The sequence below is a fragment of the Loxodonta africana genome, chromosome 9 (assembly GCF_030014295.1).
Source record: "Loxodonta africana isolate mLoxAfr1 chromosome 9, mLoxAfr1.hap2, whole genome shotgun sequence".
Classification (NCBI taxonomy): domain Eukaryota; kingdom Metazoa; phylum Chordata; class Mammalia; order Proboscidea; family Elephantidae; genus Loxodonta; species Loxodonta africana.
Genome location: NC_087350.1, coordinates 119,074,552 through 119,088,604, shown reverse-complemented (window position 1 = coordinate 119,088,604; position 14,053 = coordinate 119,074,552). Strand labels below are relative to the sequence as shown.

Here is a 14,053-nt window from a genome sequence, read left to right as displayed (position 1 = left end):
GCGCGTCCGCGTGTACTCGGCCTTATTAGCATATGGGCGGGGCTCGCAGGTCGGCGAGGCGAGCCGAGTGGCCCTGTTATTAGCATAAGGGGCGGGGCTTGAGGCGATGGGACACACCCACCCCTGGCAGTTGGATCGTCCCGCCTAAGAATAGCATAGAGGCGGAGCTACGTGGAGAATTCACAGGTGCGCCAGCCTCGGGGCCCAATCCTGACTGCACACGCCCTCACCTTTCGTTCTCCCTGGGCAGGAAAAAAACAGCGAGGGGTGGCCAGGGCTTGGCGAGGTCGGGGATGGGTCTGGGGTCCGACAGAGGCCCGGGAGCCCCCGCCTTGGCGTGGGATAAACTCTGAAGTCCTGTTTGGGCAGGTTAGGGGAAGAAGATGGTACCCTGGCTGCGGATCCTTACAATGATGCTTTTATTGGTACCGGAGGGGCTGCGGGCTGCCTCCCACCCCCTAGCCTTTTACACGTCTGGAGGAGACCCCAAGGCGACGCCTGAGTTGGAGGGAGTTAGAGCTGTAAGTCCTCAGGGCCCACCCCTCCAGGCTGGCCAGGCGCCGCAGGTGTTCAGTAAGCGTCAGGACCCTTCCCTTTGCTGGCTCAGATCCCCCTTCCAGCACGAGGAAGGCACCCCCTGCACCGTCCACAGAGGAGCTTGAAGAGGAAGCTAGGGCTGGGCCGGGCCCCCCTTTTCCTGCGCTCTATGGAGGGTCCAGTACTGGCCCCGCAGGCTGGCCCGCGCCTCCAGGAAGCCCTCACTCAACTCCACCTCCGCCTGGCTGCCCGCTGACTCCCAGTAGAACGACTGCTGCCCACGGAACGTCGAGGTCCTCAGGCTGTGGATGTCCCGGATCTGGGAGGAAAGGGGGTAGCCTGAAAGGGCGGTCCACACGTGATAATCAGCTAGCAGTACGGAGCTGTTAGTGTGTAAGGCGGAACTCTGATGGCGCGGTGGTTAGGAGCTATGGCTGCTAACCAAAAGATGGGCAGTTCAAATCCACCAGCCGCTCCTTGGAAACCCTACGGGGCAGTTCTCTGACTCCACGGCACCTAACAACAACAGTATGGAAGGACTCCTAATCAGGATCACATCGCCCAGGGACAGAGGCTCAGAGAAGTTACAGCGCTTCCCCAAGCAAACACAGTGGGGCCGAGCTGGGATCTGAGCCCAGACCAGGCCTTCCAGGGCAAGGGCTGCCTTCTCCAGGGGATCCCTACTGTGCAGGGAGCAGCTCTCCCAGGGCGCGCAGAACCTCACGGGGGTAGCCAGCTGTATCAGCATTTAAAATTACGCTTCAGTCCTGGCTTAGCTGGCAGTCTACATCAGAAAAGGTCTTTCTGTTTCACTTCTGTCAGTTTGAGTCCAGCCAGAGGTGCCTCAGAAGAAGGCCTGGTCTACTTCTGGGAAACTAGCCTCTGAAAACCCCGTGGGGCACAGTTCTACTCTGACCCACACGGGGTCGCCATGAGTTAGAGCTGACTAGACGGCAGCTGTTTTAGGGTGCTCAAAAAGCGTTTGTTGGGTGAAGCAGTGGGGGACGCTCTTTTATCCCATTCTTTTGTTAATGACTTTGAGGTCTTTGATCTGCAGTAAACTCAAGGGATCCTCTAGCCCAGCACCCACCCCTGTCCCCATCCCCAGGTTCGGTTGTCCCAGAATCACAGCAAAGTCGCCCCACTCCTGTCCCTGGTGGCCTCACCAGGATGTAGCTGGCCTCGGTCCCCTTGGTCTGCATGCCCACGTTGGTGACCAGGGCGTGGATGGCCATCCGGGCCTGTGGAGCCACGTCAATGAAGACCCGGCAGCCCCCTGCGCTCCTCCCATCTGGCCTCAACGAGGGGCCCACGATTTCACCCCGGGGTCCAAAGAGCTGCATGTCACATTCTGCTGGGACAGCAGGTGGGTACACTGGGTGTGGGTCACCTCAGGGACATAGGGGCCTAGGCTGACCGTGGTGCCGGAGGCCAGGGCAGCTCACAGCCAGGAAGCAGTGGGAGGGGTGGTGTGGCACTGTGGTCAGAAGTCCCTGCTGGGCCCCAGCTCTACCGCTTCCCGGCCCTGGGACTTGCGACGAAGGCCCTAAGTGCTCTGCACTTGGCTCCCCTCTCTGTAAAGGGAAGGTACCACGCACCTGGGAGGGCCGTTTTTAAGATTCAATGAAGGCATCTGTGCAAAAGTGCTCAACACTGTGCCGGGCACAAAGGGACACTATCCCACCACTGTCACAAGGAGCCCACCTGCCTGTGCCCCCGGGCCTCCCACAAGGTGGGTGCCTACATGTGTGCAGGGGGAGGGGAGTGGGGGTGTTTCCCAACAACTCAGAGCCTGTGCTCTTGGCTCCAGCACACCTGCAGCTGAGGGGCTGGCGGGGGACGGCCGTGTTCAGTCTCTGCAGAGGCTGCTCCCGCCTCGTACCCTGAGCCCTGGGGGAACTGGGAACCTCTGCACCTGGCTTGGAAAGCCAACTCCAGCCAGCTTGGGGCAACTGGAGACCTATCAAGGCAGGGCACGGACGGGGTGGGTGTGCCTGGTGGTGGGGTGCGTGTGTGTGCATGTGCATGTGCATGTATATGCAAGCATGCACGCACACACCCAGCTCGGCGAGAGAGGAGTGAAGAAACCAGAACAGGGCTGAGGGAAAGCAGTTTGCAGAAGCGAGCCACACCAGAGACAGCGAGCCCAGAACACTGCCCAGCCTCGACCTCAGCCCTGCCCAAGCACCCTAGAGGGCCTGCGTGCTGGGGACCATGTACAGGGTGGCGGCCTGAGGGTGATGATGTGACACTGACCCCGTTCACCCCTCTAGCTGCTCAGCTCCAGAGAGGAAGGGACACAGCACATGCCCCAGGGTGTCACCCTGACCGCTCCCCTCCTCTGAGTCAGCCCCTCCCTCCTTGGCCACCACCCCTCAGTGCTGGCTCCCCGTGGCAGCTGCCCCAGCCTAGCCACCTGCCCAGAGACTGGCCTACCTCGGTGGGACGGGTGCTGGGCAGGCCGGCCCCTGTACTGCAGCACCAGGCCACCGTCCGGCCGCACCCGGCGCTGTCTCACCACCAGCGTGTTGGCCTGGGAGCTGAAGATGGTGCCGGCCAGCTTCCCGCACAGCTTCCTCCACGTGAGCCTGCTCCACAGTAGCAGCGTCTCCCCTAGAAAGCGGCTGTGCCTGAGAGCCCAGCACTTTCTGCCCGGCGGGCAGCTCTGCGGCCCAGGGTGGACTGAGTGCGAGTCCCCGCTGTCCCGCTGACAGGCTGCGGGACTGTAAGTCACCAGGCACGGTACTTAATCCCTCCCGGCCTCGGTTTTCTCATCTATAAAATGGGGGTAATCACACCCCAGTAACCAGACGGTGGTGGTGATTAGACCTGAGGGTTCTCGTGGAGTGACCACCCACGGGGCCCTGGACATACCAACACTGCAGTCGAGGGAACTCTCAAGGACATAGAGGGTGACCACCTCCCCCAGGGGCCGCCCGATGGCCACCACGCATTCCGCCTGCCCTGGGCCGCGAAGGTCAATGGTTCCTGCCGGCTCAAGGAACTGCCGCCCACAGATACCTGAAGGGTTAGGGCCACGGTTAGCAGAGCTTTGGGGAGGGGGCTGCATGATGCCCACAGGTTGCAGTACCTCAGCAAAAGAGGATCGTGTGTGCAGCAGTGCACAGGCCAGGGGGTCACTCAGACCTGGCATGTGGCGCCTTGGGCAAACTACTTTCCCTTGATAATAATAAAAGAGAGAAGAGGGCCAGCCCAGCCCTGCCCCACCTGCTGGGGCCGTGGATGAGCCCCAGGGAGCCCCCACCGGGAGCTCATTCCAGCTCTCCCAGTGCCGCTGCCCTTCCCACCCCTCCTGCAGCCAGCCCCTGACAGAAAGGAGGGAGGAACGTAACTGGACTCTGCAGAGCTTTTCCAGGGCCTGGCCAGGAGCCCCCGAGGCCAGGGAGCTGGAGAAGGGAGGCGGGCCTGGGCCCAAGGCCGCTCTGGGGCAGCTCTAGCTGTGGCAGCTGTGGTCTGTTCTGCAACAGTAACCTCCTTGGGGGGCACCAGGCTGGGTGTCCCCTGCCCTCCACAGGGTCCGGCCCAGCAGCCCCGCACTGTCACTGGCTTGGGTAAGTGCTGGCAGAAGTCAGCTGGCATGGGTGCCTGGGCCTGGGGTCCAAGGCATGTGTCCCTCCGGCGCTGGACGCCATTCCCGCAGGAGACGGAGCACTGGCAGGAGAGAGGGGAGGGTCATGGCCAGCCCCCAGGGGCTGACGAGGACAGTGGTGACACACCTCTGATACTATGCACCTGTCACAGGCTAGGTGTGAGCGGGTATAATCTTTGCACAACCCAAGAGGCAGGCAGGCATCTCCATGGCTAGGAGAGGTCACCTGCAGCAAGGCCACGTATGTAGGAGAGGGGTCAGAGTTCAAGCCCAGACTCTAAAGCCCTCTCTGCCTTTCCAACCCCAGCACAGCAACCAGGGCTCCTCAGCGGGGTCTGACCCCTTCTCACCTGTCCCTGCGGCCTGACCCCCCCCCCGCCCGTCCCCTCGGCTGCTCTTCTCCCCACCCCCACCCCACCCTCTCATCTCTGCCCCACCCCAGGTGCCTGAGCAGCTCTGAGGAGGGGGAGGTGCTATAGGGTGGGAGCCAGGCCTCTCCTCATCTGCACTGCCTCCATGCTCCCCACACTGAGAGTGAGCCCCTGAGCTCCCGAGGGGCCTGAGCCCGTGTAGCTCTGACCCCCCAGCACCTGATTGCGCTCGCTCATCTGTCGTGAATTGAGGTGTCTGCTTCTTGGGGCACCCTTAGACCAGCCCCCCAGGTCTCCAGGCCTCATTCCTCTCTGTCTCGAGGCACCCCAACTTCCCCCTGAGCAGACCCAGCACATCACAAGTCTGCAAACTGGGTGAGGCCTCGACTGAGCCACAGAGCACCCCAGAACCTTTATACATGGGGCTGCTGGGCCCCCTGCCTGGAGGTTCTGGGTCAACGGTGTGGGGGGGTGCAGCCTCCCAAGCAACGTGCTTGAGGTGGGGGGCAAGGACTTTCTCCACCCTCGGGGGTCCCATGAATCAAAGCCCGAGGCTCCCCCATTGAGAGGGCCCATGGCAGATGCACTCCCAGCCCCCCAGGGAGCGAGGGCCCAGCTGCCATGCTCACCTCTGTCCAGGTGCTGACATGCCACCGGTAGGCACAGTCGGCAAGCAGGCAAGGGATGGTGGCCTGTGGCCGTTCCAAGCCCGCACAGGCCACCTCGTCCAACTCGATCTCGAGGCCTCGGTCCAGCCGCACACAAGTCACCAAGCGCTGGGCAGTGCCAAGGCCACAGCTGGCTGAGCACGGGCCGGGTGGCAGGGCTCTCCACCTGCAGGGAGAATGGAACCCTCGGAGCGCCGGCCTCTTCCAGCCCTCGCCTGTGTGCCCAGGGCTTTCCCACAGCCAGCCCTGGACTGAACATTCATGAGCAGCAGAGCCCTACTCAGGAGGTTTCATCAAGTCCATTTCCCAGATTCCAGAGGAGAAAACTGAGGCTCAGAGATGGGAGGTGGCTGGGGAGAGAGCACCTGGCAGGGCAGGGCTCCGGGCTGCAGTCTTCAAGGGGGCGGGGCTGGGGCAGCCGCCCACACTTGGCATGGGGCAGGGGGATGGTGCGACCGTGGTCGGGCCTCACACAGTGCATAGCCAGTGGCACCTGGCCCCCTCCACAGGTCACCGGGCATGGTCCCAAGGCTCGAGTCTCCCACCTTCAGGAGGAAGGCCAGTACTCAGAGGTGCCTCCGGAGCCAGATGTCCTCCACCCTGCCCAGTCCTCCCCCTACTTACCGTGCGGGGCACAGGGCAACCTGACAGGCCTCCCGCTGGTTCCTGGGCCTGGTTGCCGGGTCACACAGCTCTTCTGGGACTGCTGTGCCACGGATCGGGTCCACGCACACAGAGCGCAGCTCCCTCAGGCCTATGGGGGAGGCAGGGACCCCACACACAAGAGGGGGGCTCAGCAAGGCCCATGGCCGCCTGGCTCACCCAAGAGCTTCAGCAGCTAGGGCTCTGTGGGTTCAAGTTCTGGCCCTGCCACTTACCCATGTGTGACCCTGGACACGTGACTCAGCCTCCCTGACCTCGGGTTCTCAATATAACGGGGCCCACTTAGCAGGGCCGCTTACAAAGACTTAAACAGGAGACATGAAGTGCCTGGCACATGGCTAAGTGCTTGACAGATGGCGGCTGCTGTACACATGGTGGCCGCTGCACACACGGTAGCTGCTGTTGTTGATTGAGAGGCATCATGAGAGCTGTGATATGAAAATCTCTTACCGTGTTTATTGCAAAGATGTTATTAAGGCTGGTGTCCTTTTCTCTCTCCTTATGGGGTATTCTCAAAAGACATGTCTTTCTGACTTCGGATCTAAACATGCTGAGGTTTTACTGAGTAAGTATATCTTACTGTTAAGGATTGAACTGTGTCCCCCCAAATATGTGTTGGAATCCTAGCCCTATGCCCGTGGATGTGATCCTGTTTGGGAATAGGGTTTTCTTTGTAGGGTGTGTCCTGAAACTAATCACTTGTGAGTTATAATAAGCAACACAGATACAGAGAGAAGCAAGCACAAAACTGGGGAAGATACCATGTGAAGACCTTCAAGAAACCAAGGAACGCAGACCTCTCGGAAGCAGATCACCGGGCCTGCCTTCCAAGACACCTCTGAGTGGGTTCAAAGCGCCAACCTTTCAGCTAGTGTGAATTTACTGTCTGCTCTACCCCGGGCCCTATGGATTTACTGTAAGCCACCTCAAACCCTTTCTAGATCTAGGCAAGCAGACAAGAGTGCTCACTGAGTCTGGTCCTGGAGGCCCCTCACCTTGGCCACAGGAGACGGAGCAGGGCCCACTCAGAGGAATCCACGCATGTGCAGCGAGAGCTCCTGGCCCGGCACTGCCCAGTGGGGACGGAGCTTCCTCCCCTGGAGTTGTCACATCCAGCTGCAGGGGGAGCAACAGGCTGGGGACCTCCAGGTCCCCAAGGACCCGGCCCTCCACCCCCATCCACCCCGGTCCTTCAAGAGAGAGCAGAGCTCGGGAACTGGTCCCAGCACACCAGCGGCTGCCTCCTCACTGCCTTTCTGCAGAGCCGCCTGCCCGCCCCAGCAGAGGCCTGCTGGCACGCCCGCCCCGGCCTCAGCAGACGTCTCAGGGCAGCAGCGCACATAGCCAGGCCTGAGGGGGAAGGGGCCGCGCCTGGCCTGAGAACAGACGTTCGTCAAAGCCCACCAGCCTCAAGCCCCTAGACGCCAGGCGAGGGCATGTCTGCGTTTTCTGTCCAGTGGCTGAATTAAGCTCCTCCTTTTTTTATCCAAATCTAGGAAACCCTGGTGGCATAGTGGTGAAGAGCTCAGGCGGCGAACCAAAGGGTCAGCCGTTCAAGTCCCCCAGTTGCTCCTTGGAAACCCTATGGGGCCGTTCTACTCTGTCCTATAGGGTTGCTATGAGTCAGAATTGACTTGACGCCAGTGGGTTTTTTTCACCCAAATCTAATAGGGTCCGGATTCTCTCAGGTTGGGTTTCGAGTGGGGAGGGGGCTTCCCCAGAGGACCCTGAGTGCTCTGGTTCTAAGTGGACCCTTGACAGAGTACCCTCAGACAACGGCCCTGGGGAGGATGCTGTTTTCTCTGTGGCCCAGGAGGAGGCTGGGACTGGGGCTCCTCCTTCCCCCGGCCAGTTGAGGACCCAAGGCCCTGGCCACCCTCACTCCAGGGTACTCACATGATCCCAGCCCTGGTGGCATGCCATCCCAAAGCAGGGCGCAAGCGCAGGTGGCTCCTCATCTGTGGAGCATGGCCCAGCATCCCCCGGAGCCTCCTGGCCTTCCGCCTGCGGGACACACGTCCTGTTCTGTAGGGCTGGGCTGGGGGCCGCTGCCTCCCTCCTGCGGATGGCACAGGACAGTCAGCAAGCCTGCCATTGGCTGTAGGTGCAGCCCAGCCCCTAGGGATGTGACTCTGCTCCCAGGCATCCAGGGGCCCACAGAGGCCCCACAAGGAGAGACACCCAGGGTCTTGCCCTCAGAGTTTGGGGTTAGCTGGACCACCTGCCAGATAACCATGCTTCTGCTCGACAGGCACCCTCTGTGGAGCGCCTGATGCAGGCAGACAGAGCCCCATCCCGCCATCCAGGGGCAAAGGCAGACCCCAAAGTTCACAACGGTGCCATAACCAACATAGCAGGTGCTCAAGAAATGTGTACCAGATGGAACGGGTCACCAAGCTTAAGGGTGACAGATGGGCTTTATCTTGTGAGCTAACCCCAGAGGTGGGGCTGCACGGAGTGCAGTGTTGAGAGGGACTCTGAGGCTGTGTGAGGAGGACTCTGAGGCTGTGTGAGGAGGACTCTGAGGCTGTGTGAGGAGGACTCTGAGCCTGTGTGAGGAGGACTCTGAGCCTGTGTGAGGAGGATGCTGAGGCTGTGTTGAAGATTCTGAGGCTGTGTGAGGAAGACTCTGAGGCTGTGTGAGGAGGACTCTGAGGCTGTGTGAGGAGGACTCTGAGGCTGTGTGAGGAGGATTCTGAGGCTGTGTGAGGAGGATCTGAGGCTGTGTGAGGAGGATCTGAGGCTGTGTGAGGAGGATGCTGAGGCTGTGTGAGGAGGACTCTGAGGCGGTGTGAGGAGGACTCTGAGGCGGTGTGAGGAGGACTCTGAGGCTCCGTGAGGAGGACTCTGAGGCGGTGTGAGGATCTGAGGCTGTGTGAGGAGGATCTGAGGCTGTGTGAGGAGGATTCTGAGGCGGTGTGAGGAGGATTCTGAGGCTCTGTGAGGAGGAGTCTGAGGCTGTTTGAGGAGGATCTGAGGCTGTGTAGGGAGGATTCTGAGGCTGTGTGAGGAGGATTCTGAGGCTGTATGAGCAGGACTCATGCTGTGTGAGGAGGATGCTGAGGCTGTGTTGAGGATTCTGAGGCTGTGTGAGGAGGACTCTGAGGCGGTGTGAAGAGGACTAAGGCTCCGTGAGGAGGACTCTGAGGCGGTGTGAGGAGGATTCTGAGGTGGTGTGAGGAGGATTCTGAGGCGGTGTGAGGAGGACTCTGAGGCTGTGTGAGGAGGACTCTGAGGCAGTGTTGAGGAGGACTCTGAAGCTCTGTGAGGACGACGCTGAGGCTGTGTGAGGAGGACTCTGAGGCTGTTTGAGGAGGACTGAGGCTGTGTGAGGAGGATTCTGAGGCTGTGTGAGGAGTACCCTGAGGCTGTGTGAGGAGGACTATGAGCCTGTGTGAGGAGGACTCTGAGGCTGTGTGAGGAGGACTCTGAGGCTGTTTGAGGAGGATCTGAGGCTGTGTGAGGAGGATTCTGAGGCTGTGAGGAGGATTCTGAGGCTGTATGAGGAGGACTCATGCTGTGTGAGGAGGATGCTGAGGCTGTGTTGAGGATTCTGAGGCTGTGTGAGGAGGACTCTGAGGCAGTGTTGAGGAGGACTCTGAAGCTGTGTGAGGAGGACTCTGAGGCAGTGTTGAGGAGGACTCTGAAGCTGTGGGAGGACGATGCTGAGGCTGTGTCAGGAGGATTCTGAGGCTGTGTGGGGAGGACTCTGAGGCTGTGTGAGGAGGACTCTGAGGCAGTGTTAAGGAGCACTCTGAGGCTGTGTGAGGAGGATTCTGAGGCTGTGTGAGGAGGATTCTGAGTCTGTGTGAGGAGGACTCTGAGGCTGTGTGAGGAGGACTCTGAGGCAGTGTTGAGGAGGACTCTGAAGCTGTGTGAGGATGACGCTGAGGCTGTGTGAGGAGGACTCTCAGGCTGTTTGAGGAGGACTGTGGCTGTGTGAGGAGGATTCTGAGGCTGTGTGAGGAGGATTCTGAGGCTGTGTGAGGAGGACTCTGAGGCTGTGTGAGGAGGACTCTGAGCCTGTGTGAGGAGGATTCTGAGGCTGTGTGAGGAGGAGTCTGAGGCAGTGTTGAGGAGGACTCTGAAGCTGTGTGAGGAGGAATCTGAGGCAGTGTTGAGGAGGACTCTGAAGCTGTGGGAGGACGATGCTGAGGCTGTGTCAGGAGGATTCTGAGGCTGTGTGAGGAGGACTCTGAGGCTGTGTGAGGAGGATTCTGAGGCTGTGTGAGGAGGACTCTGAGGCTGTGTGAGGAGGACTCTGAGCCTGTGTGAGGAGGACTGTAAGGCTGTGTGAGGAGGACTCTGAGCCTGTGTGAGGACTCTGAGGCTGTGTGAGGAGGACTCTGAGGCTGTGTGAGGAGGATGCTGAGGCTGTGTGAGGAGGACTCTGAGGCTGTGTGAGGAGGATTCTGAGGCTGTGTGAGGAGGATCTGAGGCTGTGTGAGGAGGATGCTGAGGCTGTGTGAGGAGGATGCTGAGGTTGTGTGAGGAGAACTCTGAGGCGGTGTGAGGAGGACTCTGAGGCTGTGTGAGGAGGACTCTGAGGCAGTGTTAAGGAGCACTCTGAGGCTGTGTGAGGAGAATTCTGAGGCTGTGTGAGGAGGATTCTGAGGCTGTGTGAGGAGGATTCTGAGGCTGTGTGAGGAGGACTCTGAGGCTGTGTGAGGAGGACTCTGAGCCTGTGTGAGGAGGATGCTGAGGCTGTGTGAGGAGGACTCAGGCTATGTGAGGAGGACTCTGAGCCTATGTGAGGAGGAGTCTGAGGCTGTGTGAGGAGGATTCTGAGGCTGTGTGAGGAGGACTCTGAGGCTGTGTGAGGAGGATTCTGAGGCTGTGTGAGGAGGATTCTGAGGCTGTGTGAGGAGGAGTCTGAGGCAGTGTTGAGGAGGACTCTGAAGCTGTGTGAGGAGGAATCTGAGGCAGTGTTGAGGAGGACTCTGAAGCTGTGGGAGGACGATGCTGAGGCTGTGTCAGGAGGATTCTGAGGCTGTGTGAGGAGGACTCTGAGGCTGTGTGAGGAGGATTCTGAGGCTGTGTGAGGAGGACTCTGAGGCTGTGTGAGGAGGACTCTGAGCCTGTGTGAGGAGGACTGTAAGGCTGTGTGAGGAGGACTCTGAGCCTGTGTGAGGACTCTGAGGCTGTGTGAGGAGGACTCTGAGGCTGTGTGAGGAGGATGCTGAGGCTGTGTGAGGAGGACTCTGAGGCTGTGTGAGGAGGATTCTGAGGCTGTGTGAGGAGGATCTGAGGCTGTGTGAGGAGGATGCTGAGGCTGTGTGAGGAGGATGCTGAGGTTGTGTGAGGAGAACTCTGAGGCGGTGTGAGGAGGACTCTGAGGCTGTGTGAGGAGGACTCTGAGGCAGTGTTAAGGAGCACTCTGAGGCTGTGTGAGGAGAATTCTGAGGCTGTGTGAGGAGGATTCTGAGGCTGTGTGAGGAGGATTCTGAGGCTGTGTGAGGAGGACTCTGAGGCTGTGTGAGGAGGACTCTGAGCCTGTGTGAGGAGGATGCTGAGGCTGTGTGAGGAGGACTCAGGCTATGTGAGGAGGACTCTGAGCCTATGTGAGGAGGAGTCTGAGGCTGTGTGAGGAGGACTCTGAGGCTGTGTGAGGAGGATTCTGAGGCTGTGTGAGGAGGACTCTGAGGCTGTGTGAGGAGGATTCTGAGGCAGTGTTGAGGAGGACTCTGAAGCTGTGTGAGGAGGACTCTGAGGCAGTGTTGAGGAAGACTCTGAAGCTGTGGGAGGACGATGCTGAGGCTGTGTCAGGAGGATTCTGAGGCTGTGTGAGGAGGACTCTGAGGCTGTGTGAGGAGGACTCTGAGGCTGTGTGAGGAGGACTCTGAGGCAGTGTTAAGGAGCACTCTGAGGCTGTGTGAGGAGGATTCTGAGGCTGTGTGAGGAGGATTCTGAGGCTGTGTGAGGAGGACTCTGAGGCTGTGTGAGGAGGACTCTGAGGCTGTGTGAGGAGGACTCTGAGGCTGTGTGAGGAAGACTCTGAGGCAGTGTTAAGGAGGACTCTGAGGCTGTGTGAGGAGGATTCTGAGGCTGTGTGAGGAGGATTCTGAGGCTGTGTGAGGAGGATTCTGAGGCTGTGTGAGGAGGACTCTGAGGCTGTGTGAGGAGGACTCTGAGACTGTGAGGAGGATTCTGAGGCTGTGTGAGGAGGATTCTGAGGCAGTGTTGAGGAGGACTCTGAGGCTGTGTTGAGGAGGACTCTGCGGCTGTGTAAGGAGGATGCTGAGGCTGTGTGAGGAGGATGCTGAGGCTGTGTGAGGAGGATTCTGAGGCTGGATTGGGCCTCAGTGGGGAAGAGTGGTGAGTCTTATGTCCACTGCGGACACAGAGGGGAAAGGGAGCCCCCAGTGGTCTAGTCCAGCCCCCTCCGCACTGGGCAGATAAAACTACTGAAGCCCAGAGAGAGAGGGGACTTGCCCAGTCACCCAGGAAGTTACAGGTGGATGAGAACAGTATGCCACTGTCAGTTTGGACACTGAGGGATGAGAGGCAACCCCTGGGCACCATGGAAATGGTAGTGTTAGTAATGAAGTGATGTTCACTGCTTCACATTCACACTCCATGGTGTGCCCCCACCTCCCTGTGCGCAGCCCCTCTCCCCATTTCAAAGCAGGGATTTCAGAGAAGGAATAACTGGCCCAGGGCTGCTCGGCAGCAGTTCCAAAGCTGGCACTCTTAACCTCCGGGCCACCACTGCCTCTTGCAGCCTCAGGATGGAGGGACCCTGCTAAGGCCTTGGGGACAGAGGACAGTACAAGGGGGCAGGGCTCAGGGCAGGAGACAGCCCACCGGGGGACTGTCTAGATCGGTCCTATGGGGCTACCCCAACCCCCAGCCCCCAGCCCAGCCCTGTGCTCACCCCATTGGGCGGGGCTGGGGCTTGCAGGTTTCTGCCCCAAAGTCCCCCGCTGTCCAGTGGTGGAGGGAGGAGCCAGCAGCAAGCACTAGCCAGGTCCCCAGGCTGGCTCAGCGGAGGCCGTGGGGGCAGGCAGATTTGTCCAGCCAACAGGCTGACAGTCTTCCTGGTGTGAGTTCGGCGCCTGAACACTGTGCAGGTACAGCCAGCCCGGCCCATGGCTCTCCAGGTGTCCCCAAGAAGGCCCTTCCCAGAGGGCCAGCCTTATAGAACCACCCCAGATACCAACTCCTACCCAACAGGCCCTGTTTTCATGCTTCTGCCAACTGTACCAGCATGGCTGGCAGTGAGAGGTGTGCCCAGCACTCCCTCCCAGTCCACACCCCCACCTCCATCTTACACCCTCAGTCAGCGTGTTGGCGGGTGTCAGGCCACCGGCTGACAGTCACCACTTCTGCCTCGAGTCTCAGTCTTCATTATAAAATGGGGGACACAGACGAAGCCAACCTCACTGAGCAGTTTCCAGGACACAGGGAGATCGTGAGCAGAAGCTACCTAGCACAGTATGTGCACCTGGACCCCTGAGCCAGGGTGCTGTGTCCCACCCCTCACCCACTGCGAGCCCGGAGCCCCACTCACCGTGCAGGGCAGGGCATGGGGGCGCAGGGCTCTGATCGCTCTGGCGGCTTTGGGCTCCCTTCACACTGGGCAGCCTCCACCCACTTGTTCTGGGCCTGGTCCAGGCAGCCGTAGGTCACCCAGCGCTGCCCTGGAAGGGGAGAGAAGAGCTAGGCCATGTCTGCACAGGGGGCACCAATGCTGTGGGCCAGTCCTTCCCCAGGCCTCACCTGCCCCACAGCTCACCGAACAGGACCCCCACACGGCGGCCCACATCCCCACGTGCAGCTGCTTGGGCTGGAAATAGCTGAAGGTGATGTCTGGGTGAGCGAGGCTGCCATACTCCTCACTGTAGCGCCTGTAAACCTGCATCAAATGGATAGAAGAGCTCCAGCCACTACCCAGTGGGCCCTGAGGGTCGCTGCTCACAGCCACCTTCTCCAGGAAGCCTTCTGACTTCTCATCCCTCAGTCCCTGAGTTCTTTCATTTACCAAGTAATCACCAATGCTGACCCCATGCCGGGCTCTGGATAGCACAGAGCATAGGACACAGTCCCGGCCTCAAAGAGCCCAGAGTGGGCTGTGGGACCAGGTGTCTGTCTTTTCAACACCAACTGCAAATACAGTTCACCCTCTGACCTTAACTACCCAGAGTTAGGTCAACTCTCACAAGTCCTCCCAAGACTTCAAACATCAGACACGAGGTCCCCACAAC

The 14,053-nt window shown here is 59.8% G+C and overlaps 1 protein-coding gene across 1 annotated transcript in view; it reads right to left on the bottom strand.

Moving 5' to 3' along the window:
- Positions 1-139: 139 nt before the first annotated feature.
- ADAMTS13 (ADAM metallopeptidase with thrombospondin type 1 motif 13) overlaps positions 140-14,053 on the bottom strand; it is a 35,669-nt gene continuing 21,755 nt past the window's right edge. The window contains exons 18-30 of the mRNA XM_064290864.1: positions 13,569-13,704; positions 13,360-13,489; positions 7,746-7,908; positions 7,081-7,225; positions 6,845-7,039; positions 5,811-5,940; positions 5,552-5,731; positions 5,148-5,352; positions 3,891-4,209; positions 3,412-3,558; positions 2,974-3,150; positions 1,704-1,888; positions 140-856 (exon numbers count right to left, since the gene is read on the bottom strand). Coding sequence (XP_064146934.1) covers positions 671-856; positions 1,704-1,888; positions 2,974-3,150; positions 3,412-3,558; positions 3,891-4,209; positions 5,148-5,352; positions 5,552-5,731; positions 5,811-5,940; positions 6,845-7,039; positions 7,081-7,225; positions 7,746-7,908; positions 13,360-13,489; positions 13,569-13,704 — 2,298 coding nt within the window. The 3' untranslated portion in view covers positions 140-670. The remainder of the gene's footprint in view (positions 857-1,703; positions 1,889-2,973; positions 3,151-3,411; positions 3,559-3,890; positions 4,210-5,147; positions 5,353-5,551; positions 5,732-5,810; positions 5,941-6,844; positions 7,040-7,080; positions 7,226-7,745; positions 7,909-13,359; positions 13,490-13,568; positions 13,705-14,053) is intronic.